This window comes from Miscanthus floridulus, chromosome 13 (assembly GCF_019320115.1).
Source record: "Miscanthus floridulus cultivar M001 chromosome 13, ASM1932011v1, whole genome shotgun sequence".
NCBI lineage: Eukaryota > Viridiplantae > Streptophyta > Magnoliopsida > Poales > Poaceae > Miscanthus > Miscanthus floridulus.
This window is the reverse complement of record NC_089592.1, coordinates 67,300,274-67,315,977: the sequence shown is the minus strand read 5'-3', so window position 1 is coordinate 67,315,977 and position 15,704 is coordinate 67,300,274. Positions and strand designations below refer to the sequence as shown.

General features: G+C 47.7%; 1 protein-coding gene across 1 annotated transcript; it reads left to right on the top strand.

Annotated features, from left to right (window-relative positions):
• The first annotated feature begins 8,304 nt into the window (after positions 1–8,304).
• On the top strand, positions 8,305–14,327 carry LOC136501301 (DNA repair protein RAD7-like). The gene is made up of 6 exons (XM_066496805.1): positions 8,305–10,596; positions 10,720–11,153; positions 11,286–11,444; positions 12,108–12,183; positions 13,368–13,526; positions 13,754–14,327. The coding sequence occupies exons 1-6, from the start codon at positions 8,803–8,805 to the stop codon at positions 13,844–13,846; spliced, it is 2,715 nt and encodes a 904-aa protein (XP_066352902.1). The 5' UTR covers positions 8,305–8,802; the 3' UTR covers positions 13,847–14,327.
• The last annotated feature ends 1,377 nt before the right edge of the window (positions 14,328–15,704 follow it).

Below are 15,704 nucleotides of genomic sequence, written 5' to 3'. Positions count from 1 at the left end.
GTCACAGCCCCATCGTCCGGCTATGCCGCGCCCACCGTGGTCGACACAACGGGTGCAGCCGATAGCTTTGCCTGGCCCGACATCGGTAGCAGCATCACTTCCATCACCAATTGAGCAGCAACCTCTATGGGTGCCTCCTCAGCCTCGCCGATAGCTTGACCCACCAAGGGCATGGGCACCACCGTGGGCGGTGCCAGACCAACCGACGAGGCTATGACGCTGGCTCCGCTCTCGCTCGAATTGGGAGCGACGTCAGGCGGTGGCCCCTGCCTTGCCTGAAGGGTGAGAGATTTCTTGGGCACCAGCGCTATGGAAGTATCCCACCCGACTAGTCTCCCGACGCTATAGAAGAAACAAAAGGCATGAGTCACTATGAGAAATCGAGAAAAATAGAGGAATCGGCAACTTACATCGACGCTGTTGGGTAGTGGAGATGTTTGGGGGATGAACCCCTAGTTCCCTGCTCCCCCTCATTGGGGCAGGACCATTTTGAGCCCGTCCCCTACCTCTAGACCATGGGGCTCACCTCTCTCGTCTCTAGGGGCGCAGCGGTGGAGCCACCCCCCTCTCTCGGCACCGCAGGCGTGGCGGCAGATCTGCCCACCCCCACTAGCTCTTGGGGCACGACGATGGGTCCGCCTAGTCCCACCGACATCTCGGGCATGGCGGTAGATCCACCCACCCCTGATGGTGCTATGGACGGGCCGACGGTCCGGCCTGCCTCCTCCTTCAGCCTCATGACCTCACCTTCCCTTGCGTGGAACGGGAAGGGTCCCCGCATTGACGAGTGAGCATCTGTTAGCGTGTCCTCGCCTCCCAGGTCACCCCACTCGATGTCTGCAACTACCTCGTCATCTTCCTAATCATCGTCATCGTCGTCATCACTGTCTGTTTCTTCACCTTGCTCCCATGCCTACTGCTTTTGTAGCTGCTTCTTCCTCTTGAACTCCTTCGTCTTCCTCTCCCACTCGGCCACGGTATGATTCGCCGTCACCACGAGCGGGTCCTTTAGCAGCGGAGCTAGGCTATCCATAAAGAGAAGCCTCTTCGGCTAGTTCTGCTATCCTAATGTCAGCATCAAGGGGTCAAAAGTTCAAATTAAAAAAAAAGAAGGCACAGGGAAAGAGAACTTACGAAGTCAATGTACCTTGGTTTTGGCCGCATTGGAGGGTGCCCTAGCACCGGATACACAAAATCTAGGACAACGTTGGCGTCATCCTTCGAAGGCTCCATCGCCTCCTTGATGCACCGCACCACTTTGAAGGGGGGAGCGCTTCATCGGCAAGCGTCGTCCCATCGAGTGATGCTCCGAGTGCCATCAGGTATAGGGGAAGCACGTGGCTCATCATTGGTGCCACCCTCCACGTATTGTAGGCGCCGATGATCCTTGACCCCTTCATGCCCCTCTCCTTTAGAATTCAGATGCCGATGAGATGGTCCTAGATTTTCTTCTTGTGTTTATCCGGTATACCCCACTTCCACGGCTCCGGGACCTCTTCGATAATGCGCCCGGAGAACGTTGGCAAGGGGGTGGCTACATCATCCTTGATGTAAAACCAATGCGAATACCACCCCTTGTTGGAGGTCAACAGACATATCGATGGGTATTCGTTTACTCGGTTGTTGCGGAGATGAATGCCGACACATCCCTCTGGCACGCTCAGCTCTTGCCTCTTCTCCCGCTTCTTCAAGAGGTTGACGACAAAGAAATACCACCATAGGTTGAAGTGGGGACTAATCCCCAAGAACCCCTCACACAGGGTGACGAATGGCATAATGTGCTGGACCCCATTAGGGGTGAGGTGCTACAGCTCCATCTTGTAGTAATGCAACAACCCCCGAAGGAACTTGTGGGCAGGGATGGTGAATCCTCGCTCGTGAAAGCGAGCGAAGGACACCACATAGCCTTCAGGCAGCGACAACGCGTCCTCATTGCTAGGCAGCCACTACTCCTCTGTGGTGGTCAGCAGGCAAAGGAGGCCATGGTGAATGAGGCCCTCCAGGCGCTGAAGGGTGATGTCGGATCTGCACCACGGCTCCATTGAACGATTGGGAGGGGGTGGACATGAGCTTGACGGCGGTTGCGATATGGGTGTGGGAGGACTTAGGCGATTGGCGGTGGAGGTTGTAGATGCAAAGGCGAGGAGACAAAGTATGGAACCCTAGGGGCGAATCCCTTGGTTTTATAGGGGCGATGGATGCAAGAAGGCCAACCATCCTCCTAGATCTCCATGCTTGCTACGATACACCACCACGTCATGTTGCAGGATATGCGCCCGCAATCCCTATCCTTTTCCGCCAAAGTCACGCCGGATGTTTCACCCCCGAGCAGACTAGGACTCTTTTCTCGTAGAGGGGATATGGGTCAAGAAGCATTTCTCTAGCCTGCCTAGCCCAAGAGTTCGAGGGCTGGCCTAATAGTTTCAACGGCCATCCCAACGAGGGATGGGCCTGCAAGTGGCCAAAACTCAGGCGCACAAACCTCAAGGGAGTCTCGATCTATGATCAAGTCTCAACCGGGCTGACCCTGGATGAATCCTCATGAACAGGATACTAGGGTTCCCTTTAAGCTATCTAGTTGTTGAAACACGAAATTTCATAGCCATACCCGCGAAGGGTCCGAATTACCCCTCGGGTGATTCTATCTGAATCACCTGGGGGCTCAGGGGCTACACCCGATGGGTGCACTCGCTTGCACCCTCTAGCAAATCAAAATACCCCTCGAGCGATTCTCTTTGAATCTCCTAGGGTCTCGAGGGCTACACCCATCAGGTGCGCTCGCACGCACCCTCTAGCAAATCGAAATACCCCTCGGGCGATTCTATCCGAATCACCTTGGGGCTCAGGGGCTACACCCATTGGGTGCGCTCACGTGTACCCTTTAGCAAGTCAAATCACCCCTCAAGCGATTCTATTCGAATCACCCGAAGGCTCAAGGGCTACTGTCGGGGACCGATTACTAGGGTACCCAAAGAGGTAGAACTAATAGCCATCAAGCGCTGATGCTTCCGAACAGGAAGGAACATGACTACACTGCTTGCCCTATGCCTCGCCTGGCCCTAAAGGGTTGGCTCTGCCTCGCCCGACCCCCAAGGGCTGGACTCTGCCTCGCTCAATGTCTGGGGGTAGACTCCACCTTGCCTGACGGCTGGGGGTAGACTCCACCTCGCCCGATGACCGAGGGCTAGATCTGCCTCGTCCGACATCTAAGGGTTGGCCTTGCCTCGCTCGACATCTAAGGGTAGGCTCCATCATGCCTAATGGCTGAGGGTTGGCTCTGCCTCACCGGATGGCTGAGGGCTAGCTCCGCCTCGCCCGATGTCCTAGGGCAGGCTCTACCTCGTCCGATGTTCTGGGGCTGACTCTGCCTCGCCTAACGTCTGCACCCTGTCCCTTCATAATGACGAGCACAGGGTAAGACATGACACTTAGGTCAACCACAGTACTGAGGACCATGCCCTGCGCGCTTGCGAGAAAGTACCATCAGGGTATGACAGGACAGGCACTTTATGCCCTCCTAGGCATGACGAAGCCCGAATAGTGTTGTAGGCGCCGACTTTTATCCTACAGTGTTGTGGGTGTCGCCATTAGCCCTTAGGCGTGGATCCTAACATAAGAATACGACGACCACTATAGTTCAGGAGGGAACTCACATCATCAATAGTACGAGCATATGGTGACTTCCTCGTCTGCTCCCCGTAGGGTCATGACTCAGTACCCTAACATGCCGCACCGTCCGCCGGAGTAGGATGGGATGCGACCACTAGCTAATCGAAGCCAGGGCATGGCCCTATCAGGATCAGCGAATGTGCTATCCCTGGCATGGTCTGCCATGACAGTAGGGCAGGCTCAAGGGAAAAGGAAGACCCAACACCTTTGAAGGACCCTCTCTACCTCTGGTTTTTTTTCTTTTTCTCCCATCTATAACCCTAGCTCCCCCTTGGTCTATAAAAGGGAGGACAGGGCACCCCGCTAAAGGGACAAATTGATTCCACACACAACACACAGTCAAGTAGCAACCGAGCTCTTGGCACCCTTTCGACCTTTCCATCAGAGACTTAGGACTTGTCCCTCTCTCGACTATTTGTACCCCCTACTACGAACCTTTTTCGGTGCTAATAACACGAGCAACAGCAGACTGGACGTAGGGACATTCTGCTCAAACCAGTATAAACCGCGTGTCCTTTAGCACACCATCTAGGCCTAACATGCAACAAATATAAATTTACTAGTTGATGTTTATTCTAAACACCGACAAGTACCATTCACGTGTGGACACACTTGGCCTACTGCGGCCGGTACATGGCCCTGCCCGCACATCACCTTGCCACGTGTGGGCTTGCCCTACCTGCATTGCCATCACATCCGTTTTGATGTGACGCTGTGCTAACCGGCGCCATCCACTGTGGCGCGCAGGACCGAGCCGCCGTCGTTGGCTTGCGATTTATGGCCATGTGTTCAATGTCTATAGCACGTTTTGCTGTCCCCCCATCGCCTAGTAGCCCATGCGCGTTTGTGCACTGAGTTGACAACCACGTCCCACCATGACAACAATGAGCCAAGCCATGCCGATCTTCCCCTGTTCCTCTGTCGCTGTGGTTGCTGGACCCACACTTCTCAATTCAGCCTGGTGGAGCCACCTTGATCCAATTAGCTTGGTCCATGGCTTCGCGGTGTAGTCAACCAGCCACCCGACCCCATCGTGTGGTATTACTCGCTGAGCCATGCTCCAATTTGGAGCTTTCCTCTCGCCGGGTCGTTAAGACCATCATGGCACCCATCAACGGCAAGGTCCCCACTCTAGTGCTGCTCACGTTCAATTCGTTGCACCGCCAACTTCGCCTCCACCTACTCATCACCCTGCGCACCCTTGCCAAGTTGCTACCTCCACCTAGCCACCTCTAACACAGTCTTGCCACCATGGCGCACCACCACACCGTCCGTGAGCACGTGGCCAGCTTGGCTCGGGCACCACCGGTCGAACCGCCACCTCGTTTGGGTCCGTGGTGAGTGCTTGGAGCTCACTCGCTACCCTATTTACCCCGGCGTTGTTGTAACTAACCGGAACATCACCGCCGTGTTGCAGGAGCTCCGCAGCCGTGGATCGGCCTTACTACGGTGTCCTGGCTCGTGCTTTCTTCGCCAGTGCTTCACGTTCGCGCCTAGGCAGGTATCGACTCGCAATTGGGGGCGGGGAGGGGCTAGTCTAGCCGGCGTGACCGCCCTATGGCGGCGCCGCCGTGCCGATGTGCGCACGGGTGCCCGAGGGTATCGCCGTTGCAAAGATAGAGTGTTCCGAGGGCTTATCTACAAAGTAGATGACTGTAGGAATAGTGTCGTAGGTCTCAGGGTGATTCGCTGGTAGGTTAGGGACGTGTTCGCAAAACAACCGTCGCGTGTGGGCCTTCCCGTCGTGGGCCGTCGTCGCTCGACTGGGCCGCGCCCCCGCGTGGGCCGTGCAGGTGGAGCGCAAGCGCGCGCCAGGTGGAGTGGGCTGAGCCGCTCGTGCGATGGGCCGCGCGGTTGGATTCGGTTTTCCTTTTTCCAGAGAAGTAATAAATGTTTATTCAATTTAGTTTTGAGCTAAACTTTAAAAAATTATAGTAAATTCTATAGATGTCCAAAAATAGTGAAACAAAATTTGTTAGGTTCACAAAAATGCTATCTATATGTTGGTGTAGTTAGTTTACAGTTAGCTGTGGTAATAATAGACTCATAAATTTACTTTAGAAAGCTTAGTATTATTTAGCTTAATATTTGTAGGAATTTTTGTAGCAAATTGGTGATAGCTTTAGCCATAAAATTTTTACAGTAGGCTCATTAGAGTATTATGTGCTTACTGTAATTTTGATAGCACTAGAGTAGGTTGATAAATAGAGCAGCTAGTACCCCTTGTTTTATCATATATAGAGTAAATCGGTATTAAGAGTAAGATACCTTTAGTTGCTAAGATAATATATGTCATGCTTTATATTTGTTAGTGGTAACAGTAGGTAGCTTAGCACCTTAGTCGGAAGAACTAGCTTAGTAGCTTGATAGATGTATTTTTATTTTAAGAGTTGTTGCCGTATTATTAAGTGATGCATTATCATTTCATGCATGTAGATCACGAGTTGGTAGAGTTTATGTCTGTGGACGAATAGGACTACGAGGAGATTATTAAGGAGTATGAGGAGGAGGTTCTCGTACAGGAAGGAGCCCCAGAGCCGTTCGTTGCTGACTTTGTTGACACACCGCCTACCCAAGGCAAGCCCCGGTGCATAACCCCTACTTTTGAATGATTACTGAATATATATATGATGTGTATTTATGTTACAGGCATTTTATGAAAACTACATGCATAGATATACTTACCTATGAGTCCTACTAGTATAGGTCGAGTAGCTGCTATGCTCAGGGTTTCGGTAGCGTGAGTAACATGCCGTTACTCATAATAGGTGAAAATTATGATTACTCATGATAAAATGGTGTAAAGAAAAATTAAAACCGGGCAGGGATATGGTTTGGGTATTGCTGGGTGTAAGCAGTTGTGTCCTGCGGTCAACAGGGCATAGCTTGATTACACTTTTTCCCTGTCTGTGTCGGTTAAGGACCGACCGTTATATTGGTCTCTAGGCAAGTCACAGATTTATTATCTCGAGCACATACTTAGGTATGGGCGTAGGGAAGACTTGTTGCTCTCTTGTCGTGGATTCCAACTCTTTCCGAACCGACTGATTGGAGGTGGAGATGATGGAGATCCTTGCACTGCACTAAGTCCGGGACTTAGGAGCGGGGGCTTGGGGTCCAAGTTTAGACGGGGACCTGGACCCCATGATAGGAGTGTGATGGGTTAGTCCTGCTTGTGCCTAGGGAACAAGCGGGACGTATGTTTTTAGGGTACCTAGCTAGGGGCTTTGATTCGCGAATCGTCGGATAATTCGGTACGACTTGTTTACGGTCCAGCACCGTAGTAAGAATTGAAAATTGAAAGGTGGTGAAATGAAATTGATTGCTCAACTCTTGCTTGAAAGTAGAACATATACTTATATAGAATGACTGGATAAAGAATTAATCATGACCGCTAATAATAACCTAAATAAGGCTTCACTATTAGCATTGCTTTCTGCAAAAAGAAACGCAACAAACCATAAAACTTATCATATTCCTTGGAGTCGGAAAATTATTCCCACCAGTTGGATAAGTCTTGCGAGTATATTGTGTACTAAGGGTTTATTTACCCCTATTGCAGGTTCCACTTGAGGAGTAACTGTTGTGTGAAGGATTCTTCTGGTGGACACAGACGGATCCTTGTTCATTATCGATAGATGTTTATTATCATTCCGCTGTTTAATATTCCGTACTCTGAATTTGACAATGTAATAATGAATTTCTAAGAACTCCGGACATATAAAATTGATTAAATATTATAATTCGTTCTCATTATTGGATCTTTGGAAAAAATATGGATTATTCGGGCTTTCCCTTGGGTGTGCCCAACGGAATCCGCCAGCTGTAGCTTGTTTTCGGGATGCTTAGTGTTTGATGGAAGATGAGCACCTCTGTAAATGAGTTATTTTGGACGATTCTGTCACAATAATATCCCTATGATCTGACATTTCTATGAGATGGATACCGTGTCCAAGCGGTGTCACTGTAGAATGTGGACGGTGGTGATTAGTGTGGCTACTTAGATTTGACTACAAGTGCCTCTGAAGCCATACACTCTATTCATTTGGTTTATAAGCTATACTTTTTTCGGTCAACGAACAATATTTTTCTCTCATAACAAATCAGCCAATAATACTTTTAGCCATGGCTTATCAGCCAAGCGAACATGGCGATAAAAGTTTCAGCTACCGAACATGCTTTGGACGACTTTTATTCTCACATGACGCATATCCCACTAATCTGGCTACGTCAGGCTGTCTCCAACTGGAGACCTATTATGGAACTCAAACTCAAAATGGGTCTCCAACACAATACTTATAGCCTCCAACAGAGTACTTATATGGAAGACCCATTTTAGATGTCAGGAGAGGCATAACCCAAATCTGAATATCCTATCTCCTGAAGACCTATTTATAGAAATGATTGTTTTTTTGTGTTGTTGTTTGAGAAAATTAAAAATATGTATTAAACCCTTTCGCTTGTAGCGCTACTTAAAAGATGAACGAGTCTTGTATTTTGGATGGCGGTGGTTAGACACAGTCTGAGGTAACGGAGAAAAGGTCACACAATTCCGTAGCGCATCTCCTATAACGAAAGAGATCAAAGGAGAGCCAAGTGCACAACAGCACGCAAGACACACGCTGCCTGTAAGGATGTAACCATCGTCGCCGGCGGTGTCCGCGGCCGCTGAAAAAGTCCACGTCCACATCTAGCAAACCATTTCTTGGTCCTCCGGTCCGGTTCTTCCCCACCGGCCACCGCGTAGCAGACACCAAGCGCCAGCACGGGCTTCCCCCGCGCCCCGCACCGCACGCCCACCTCGGGCCACGACCCGAGGCCCGGAGACACGACGACCGTACGGCGCCGCACCCGAGTCGACCGCCCCGACGCCCCCGCGGCCCCTGCCCTTCCCGTTTGCGCGGGAAAACCATTAAAAAACGAGGAGCAAACCGCCCGGCCCGCCAACCCCCGCATCGCCTCCGGCCTCCTTCCCCTGCAAGCTTCCTCCCCTTCCGCGCCCCTCCAAAAACTTCCCCCAACTCCCCGCCCGCGCAGTCGCGCACTACTCGTCTACTCCAAACCCAAACCCCTCGCGCCGTCACGCTTCCCTCCCTCAGTTCCTCGTGCGTTTGCGCCGTCACGCTTTCCGCGATGCCCCGCACCCGTTCACGCGCCAAGACGGCATCCCCGCCGTCGCCGCCGGAGGCGGCGGCGGCGGCGACCGGTTCCCCGCAGCGCACCCCCGTGCCGTCCCCATCCACCTCCCTCCGCCTCGGCATCGGCCCCGCGTCCCCCCACGACGACAGCGCCGGATCCCTCGACCTCAAGAAACCCGTCACCGTGCCTCCCCGACACAGCCTGCGCCTCGCGGGCGCCGCCCTCCGCCTCGGCCTCGGCCCCGCCTCCCCCGATGACGATGACGACGTCGGCGCGGGATCCCCCAACCTCAGCCCCCCCGCCGCCGCGCCTCTCCGACGCAGCCTGCGTCTCGCGGGCGCCGCCGCGGGTAGTCCGAACACTCCCTCCGCGCGAGACGGCAGTTCCTCCGGCTCCGGCTCCGGGTCCGGGTCGGGCGCGGGCGAGAAGAGGGCGGGGAGGTCCCGTGCTCGAGTCTCCGGCTCTTGGCTTGCTACTACCGTCTCGCCGAGGACCGGGAACTCCAGTAGCTATGGCGGCGGGTCGGGGGCGGATAGGGCTTTGGCGAGCGGCGACGGTTCTGGCGGTTCGGATCCGTTCACGACCCTGCGGTCACTGTCTCGGATCGGGAAGCGGCGGATGGAGGCGGGCGGAGATGTGGGGAGTGGGTCGTCTCGTCGAGGCCAGGTGCATGACGAAATGCTGCACCGGGACGTGGGGTCGCCGACGAAGCGGTGCAAGACCATATTGGTTGGTGGAGTGCAGACAGTGTATGTGTCTGATACAGATAGCGATTCTGACGAGGATTGCAAGATGCTGGGTTCAAGTTGGATCAAACCCAGTCCTGTTGCTGTGAACATGGATAGGACTGAAAAGGGGGATGTGGATGATCCTGCCAATGCAAGCAATGGAGAGTCTCTGCAGACGCATGATCTGTTACGGACGGCAAATGGTGGGGTGGTTGAGGAGTTAGCATATCCTTCAGGAAGTCCTTCAAGTTTTGAAGCAAAAGTCTCTGCAGAGGAAGTCAAAGTGAAAGAGAAGCTTGTCTCGGGGAATAACAATTCTCGTGCTGATGCTAATGTGGGCTCTGCAGTCGGTACCAGTTCCAGCAAATTTAATCCTGATAGCAAAGGAAAGGGAAAGATGGTTGTAGAAGATAGTCTATCATCTCTGAGCTCAAGTGAGGACGAGCCAGATTTCGATCCTGTTGATAACAAAGAGACTCAGCTCAACTCAGGATCAGTTTCTGCTTCTATGGAGTCACTTCGCAGACGATCAGCAAAAGAGAGGGCTATCAGGCTGGCCCCTAAATTTGCATTCTTCAAAGCAGATAAAGATGAGCATAGTGAAGATGATGAAGAAGAAGAGCTACAGGCTGACCCTGACGCTCAGGACTGGCCAGGCCCATTTGCAACTGCTGCAAGGATATATGAAGAAAGAGAAGCTAAGTTGAGAGCTCGAGAGTTGAATTCTTCAAAGGTGGGCAAATCTGCAAATAGGGTCATTGTTTGGTCGCCTTCAAAGGATAGGAAAAATCCAGCACGAGCTCAAGCCCCGTCACTTACAAGCGTATGCTTAAACACCCTTGCGGAACATTCTGAATGTATTGAATCTCTTGGAGGTATCCCAGAGGAGCTAAAGAATAAGCTGTTAAAGATTCTGTGTCATTCCAGGAAGATGAAGACTCATCTTCTCCATCAACTACTGTGTGACAGTCCTACAGAACTGCATCTCAGTGAGTGTTCATGGCTGAGTGAGGATGACTTTGAGAAAACTTTTGAGAAATGCAGCACTGAAAGCTTGCAGGTACTATTTGTTTACTCTGCAGTTTCTGTGCTATGTACACATTATTTATTCCTTTCAATACGGCCTTATTTCTTTTGGGTAAATTAACTTGTGAGAACTCATTCAGTGTTTGTCTTAATGTAGGATCTACAGCTTGATATATCTGGGAGATGCATGCCTGATTACATATTGCCATCTACCTTAGCTAAGGTTCCTAACTGCATGCCATTGTTGAGAAAAATATCTCTGAAGGGAAATTATCGGCTTTCTGATAATGGTTTAGGCACAATCATCTCCGCTGCACCTTCTTTATCCTCCCTAAATCTGTGCGAGTGTTCTCTTCTCACTTCATCTGGAATCGATATTCTTGCAAACAAGTTACATTCAGTTCTTAGAGAATTGTATATAGATGAATGCACAAACGTGGATGCTATGGCGATTCTTCCTGCTCTACAGAAGATTAATCATCTAGAGGTTTTATCAATGTCTGGAATACAGTCCGTGTGTGACAAGTTTGTGAAGGAGCTCATTGCTGTTCATGGTTCAAATCTGAAGGAGTTAGCATTTGCTGGTTGCTTGTAAGTATTTACAAATTCCTACTTTAGGCAATAGTTTTCTTTTGGAATTATCAGTACCATAGTTATAGTACTATTATGCAAGTATAGAGAAGCAACATGGAGCTGCATATCTGACTTTTTATCTAAATGTAGGGAACTTACCTCATCTTCCATCAAGACTATTGGGGAATACTGTCAAGAATTAACTTCGTTGGACCTCCGCAACTTGGATAGGCTGCGTGACTCAGCAATGAGGCATCTTCGTGGCTGTAGGCTAATAAGGAAACTAAAGCTTCAAAGAAATGCATTCAGGTATCGCCCCACTTCCCCTGTTATTTTGGTTGATCCAAGTTTGAAATGCCTCATTACTAAGCAGAATTAAGCGCTGTGCAAACATTCATGTCCTTTACGTCAAATTCTTTTAATGTGTATCATTGCATATTATTGTTTTCCAAACTCAGATGCATAGTGATTATTATGCATATCTTATTTAGCTTCTTTCTAGCATTCTAACCATTTTATCTATGCTAACTCATTTGCCCTTTCTTTATGTTTGTGCATTGTAGAAGTGCAGATTTTTTTTTTCTGACTGATCGTAATGAGGGTCTGAGAGTAATATATCATGACCCACTTAATCACTTGTAGCACCAGTTCTGCCATCTGTATAATTAAATTATTGCTGTTTTAAAGTTGATGAATTACTTAGACCTGATAGATTACAAAGGAAAAGGAAAGGCAAACCACTACTGTAATTTAGTGACTCTTGGTTGGTTTCCAAGCTCCTGAAGGTGTCCTGGAAGTTGACATCAGCAATTTTTAACAGTTTGTGTCTTCCATTTTATCAAAAAGCATCACCCATTAATTCATTTGATGGTACTGTTATTTTTTCTTGATCAGAATATGCTCTGTCGTGTAATGAGATCGCTGCAAATTCTTCCTGATGTTATAATCAGTTAACTTGATCCATTATTACAGTGATGAAGCTGTGTCTCAATATTTGGAAAAATCTGGAGGATGCTTGACTGAATTAATGCTAAACAATGTTAAGAAGGTAATTTGTCCATTCTTTCCCTTGAACATGTGGCAATCCCTGAATGATATAAATCTTATCCTTGGGACCGACCTTATATTTTTGTTTAGATGTGGACCCTTTAGTCTATTTCATTCTTTTTGAGCAAGAGACCATGCAAAAGGTTCAATACCACATAGAGAGAAAAAGCTATTTATGGATTAATTTTGAGGCGGTTTAGTTTGAACTTAGGTTGCACTAATAATGTGGAACACACACAACATGATGTGAACATAGATGCAAATTACTATATGAAGACCTGTTACTGATAAAAAAAGGGTAAGTAAACCTTAGGACGGCGTTACATGCAACAAATGTCTGTTGGCTAGTCAGAAGCATTATAATGTGCGGGGGTTAGAGAACCGGTAACAGGGATCACACTGTGCTTGAATATTGAATGGGGAGAGGTACATTTCATTTATGCACTCAGTCTATTTATTCAAGCTGGAACTTAATGAGTGCATATTTGAACATTTCTGGTTTGGTGTAAGCATATAACATGATTTTTGAGAGACATGATTGGTTGGGCGCAATGGAGAGTATGAACAAACTGCAAATCTACATTTGGGCATGGGCATGGGCATGGGCATGTTTGAGTCTGTTCAGGCTGCATCAAACTTGCATCACTATTTATGTGGTGGCAGTGGGAATTAAGAACCAATCTGATGTATCTTCAGTTATCTGAAATTGGTTCTAAAATGACTATGAAAATTTTATATTCAAATCAGGGACCTGTTATTTTGATCACTTGGCTAAAATATCTTTGTTGCACAAAAGTTCTGTCTAGGCCCTGTTTGGATCCATGGCGCTAATGGCTAGCAACTAAAAAAATAGCAAGTGTCTCCAAACACCCGACCTACTAATATGTGTTGTAACCATTAGTATATTTTGTGGCAAGTTGAAGGTTACTACTAGGTGCTAATGGTTAGCAATGCTAAGTTTAGTAGATCCAAACAGGCCATGATCTTTTGTTGTTGAAGTGTATAACAACTTAAACTGTTATTCACTATTTTTTTGCTTGTTTCTTCTCAATCCGACTGGGAAATTTTATTAAGTTGGTTAACATGTGCTATTTCCTTGACCATTTTTTGTGATGTCTTTCATCTGTTTCACTTATGAATAATGCTCAGCAAATAATTAGTTCTCATCTTATGTATTTCATTTAGGTTGGAGACCTTACTGCCCTTGCAATTTCTCGCAAGTGTTCTGTTCTATTGGAGGCCCTGGATCTTTCCTTCTGCCGTGAACTGACAGACGAAGCTTTGGGGCTGATTGTGGACAGCTGCCCATCATTGAGAATTCTTAAACTATTTGGTTGTACCCAGGTATGATGACCTTCCTAGCAAACAGAGCAATACTGCCTCAACAGTAAACATAAATAAATATACTTCCTGTAACATGTTCTTTCTGTCAGCAGTTCTAATCATGTTCTTTCTATCAACAGTAAACATACATTAGGAACACCTGTTGATTGGTAGTATCATCTGAGTAAAGAGCATCTGTTGTTTGGGGGCTTTGAAAACCGTACTTACTGCAGACCATTTCATTGCAGGTCACGGATTTGTTCCTCAAGGGTCACTCAAACAAATCGGTCAAAATCGTCGGAATAGAAGGGAGCATACTCGTGCAAATGGATAACCGTTAGTTTGTGTGGAGAACGACACTACATTCTCCTGACCATTTAGTTACCTAGCTTAGGATTCGAGGCATCAAGTTCCACAATATGGCTGCAGCATCAAGTCGGGAATATTTTGTCAACCAGTGAACCTACCTTTCTTATACAAGTTAGCCGTGTAGAGAACTTTCTTGAAATGCTTTCTTTTTCTCGGGCAGCCCCAGTGCACGAAGCTCCTGATTGCGCAGGGTCCGACCACTTGCTTCTTTTGTACGCAGCCTTTCCTTGCATTTCTGCAAGGGGCTGTTTCCAGGACTTAACCTGTGACCTTATGGTCACAAGGCAGCAGCTTTATCACTGCGCCAAGGCTCCCCTTCAAATGCTTTCGTTTTCTCTATTAATTTTTTGCAAGGTTTCTCGGTTATCTTAAAGCAGTGGAAAATCTGCTGCTGCATCATGCAAACTATTGATAGAATATTTTTATTTGTCATCAGATGGTCAAGATTGGATATTCAGATTATTATTGTTTCAGAAGTATATGCGTTGGCTTACTTTGAGCCGAGCTTATAAAGAGCAACTCATATCTCGAATGAACGGATCCCTTTTGCTATGGATATCCGTAAGCGCGGAGATGGCAAAGGCAGACTAGATATGCTTATACGATGCATCATGTATGCCCAGCACTCATCCTCTACACCACCGTCCTGATTTGTATGTCTAGGCTCTGGCTTTGGCTTCTTCGAAAGAGTCCTACCAAACCTTCTCTAAGAAGAGCTATTTTTCAGGTCATTAACACACGAGACACAAACATATATAGATATAGATCATATTGGCTTCTTTGAAAGAGTCCTACCAAACCTTCTCTAAGAAGAGCTATTTTCAGGTCATTAACACACGAGACACAAACATATATAGATATAGATCATATAGATAGAGATAGAAAAGCGAATGAAGTATAGTTTTTCAGCTGCCGGCCTGCATTGAACAATTTTTTTTAAAAAAACTATTATTACTATTCTACTAGGAGAACAATATTCATGAATAGACCTTCGGTTCTACCTTTAGTCTCGGCAAGAGTTGGACTTGGGACTAAAGGGAGCATTAGTCCCAGTTGGAGCCATCAACCAGGACTAAAGTCCCTAGCCCAACGGCTAGCACCGTAGGCTTTTACAAGAGACTTTAGTCCCGGTTGGAGCCACTAACCGGGACTAAAGTTGGGACAAAAGGTCACACTTTACTCTCGGTTGGTGACTATCACCAGGACTAAAGGGGGACCTTTAGTCCTGGTGGTAGTCACCAACCAGGAGTAAAGGGCCACGCTATAAATCTAGCTTTCTTCCTCCATAAGCTCGAGCCATTTCAGGCTCTCTGTTTTTGCTCTCCGGCTCTATTCTTGCTTGTGGAGGAGTTCATGCGTGCTGAAAGACTTCTCCATCCATTCTATGGTTCTAAAGGTTAGCAACTTCATTCTCTCATGTTTCATTGCTAGTATGGCTCATTTCATGGTTTAGAAATAAAGAATTTTGTGATTTTTTAGATTGGAAATAAAGGTAGATTTTTTAATTTATATGCCATTTGAGCTCAAACTCACTTGATAGTTTGCATATGTAGATGAAGGAAGCTTACACTAGTTCATCAAAACTAGTATCCACCTTTCATTGCTAGTATATATAGCTCATTTTATGGTTTAGAAATAGAGAAATTGGAGGTTTTTTTAGATTTGGAATAATGGAAGATTTTTTTATTTATACGCCATTTGAGCTCAAACTCACTTGATAGTTTGCATATGTAGAAGAAGAAAGCTTATAGTAGTTTATCAAAATGAGTATCCACCTTTCATTGCTATTATATAGCTCATTTCATGGTTTAGAAATGGAGAAATTTATAG

Coding starts and splice junctions, on each gene's coding strand:
- LOC136501301 (XM_066496805.1), top strand. CDS start 8,803: ATGCCCCGCACCCGTTCACGCGCCAAGACGGCATCCCCGCCGTCGCCG. Junction 10,597..10,719: donor GCAGCACTGAAAGCTTGCAG/GTACTATTTGTT, acceptor GTCTTAATGTAG/GATCTACAGCTTGATATATC. Junction 13,527..13,753: donor AACTATTTGGTTGTACCCAG/GTATGATGACCT, acceptor ATTTCATTGCAG/GTCACGGATTTGTTCCTCAA.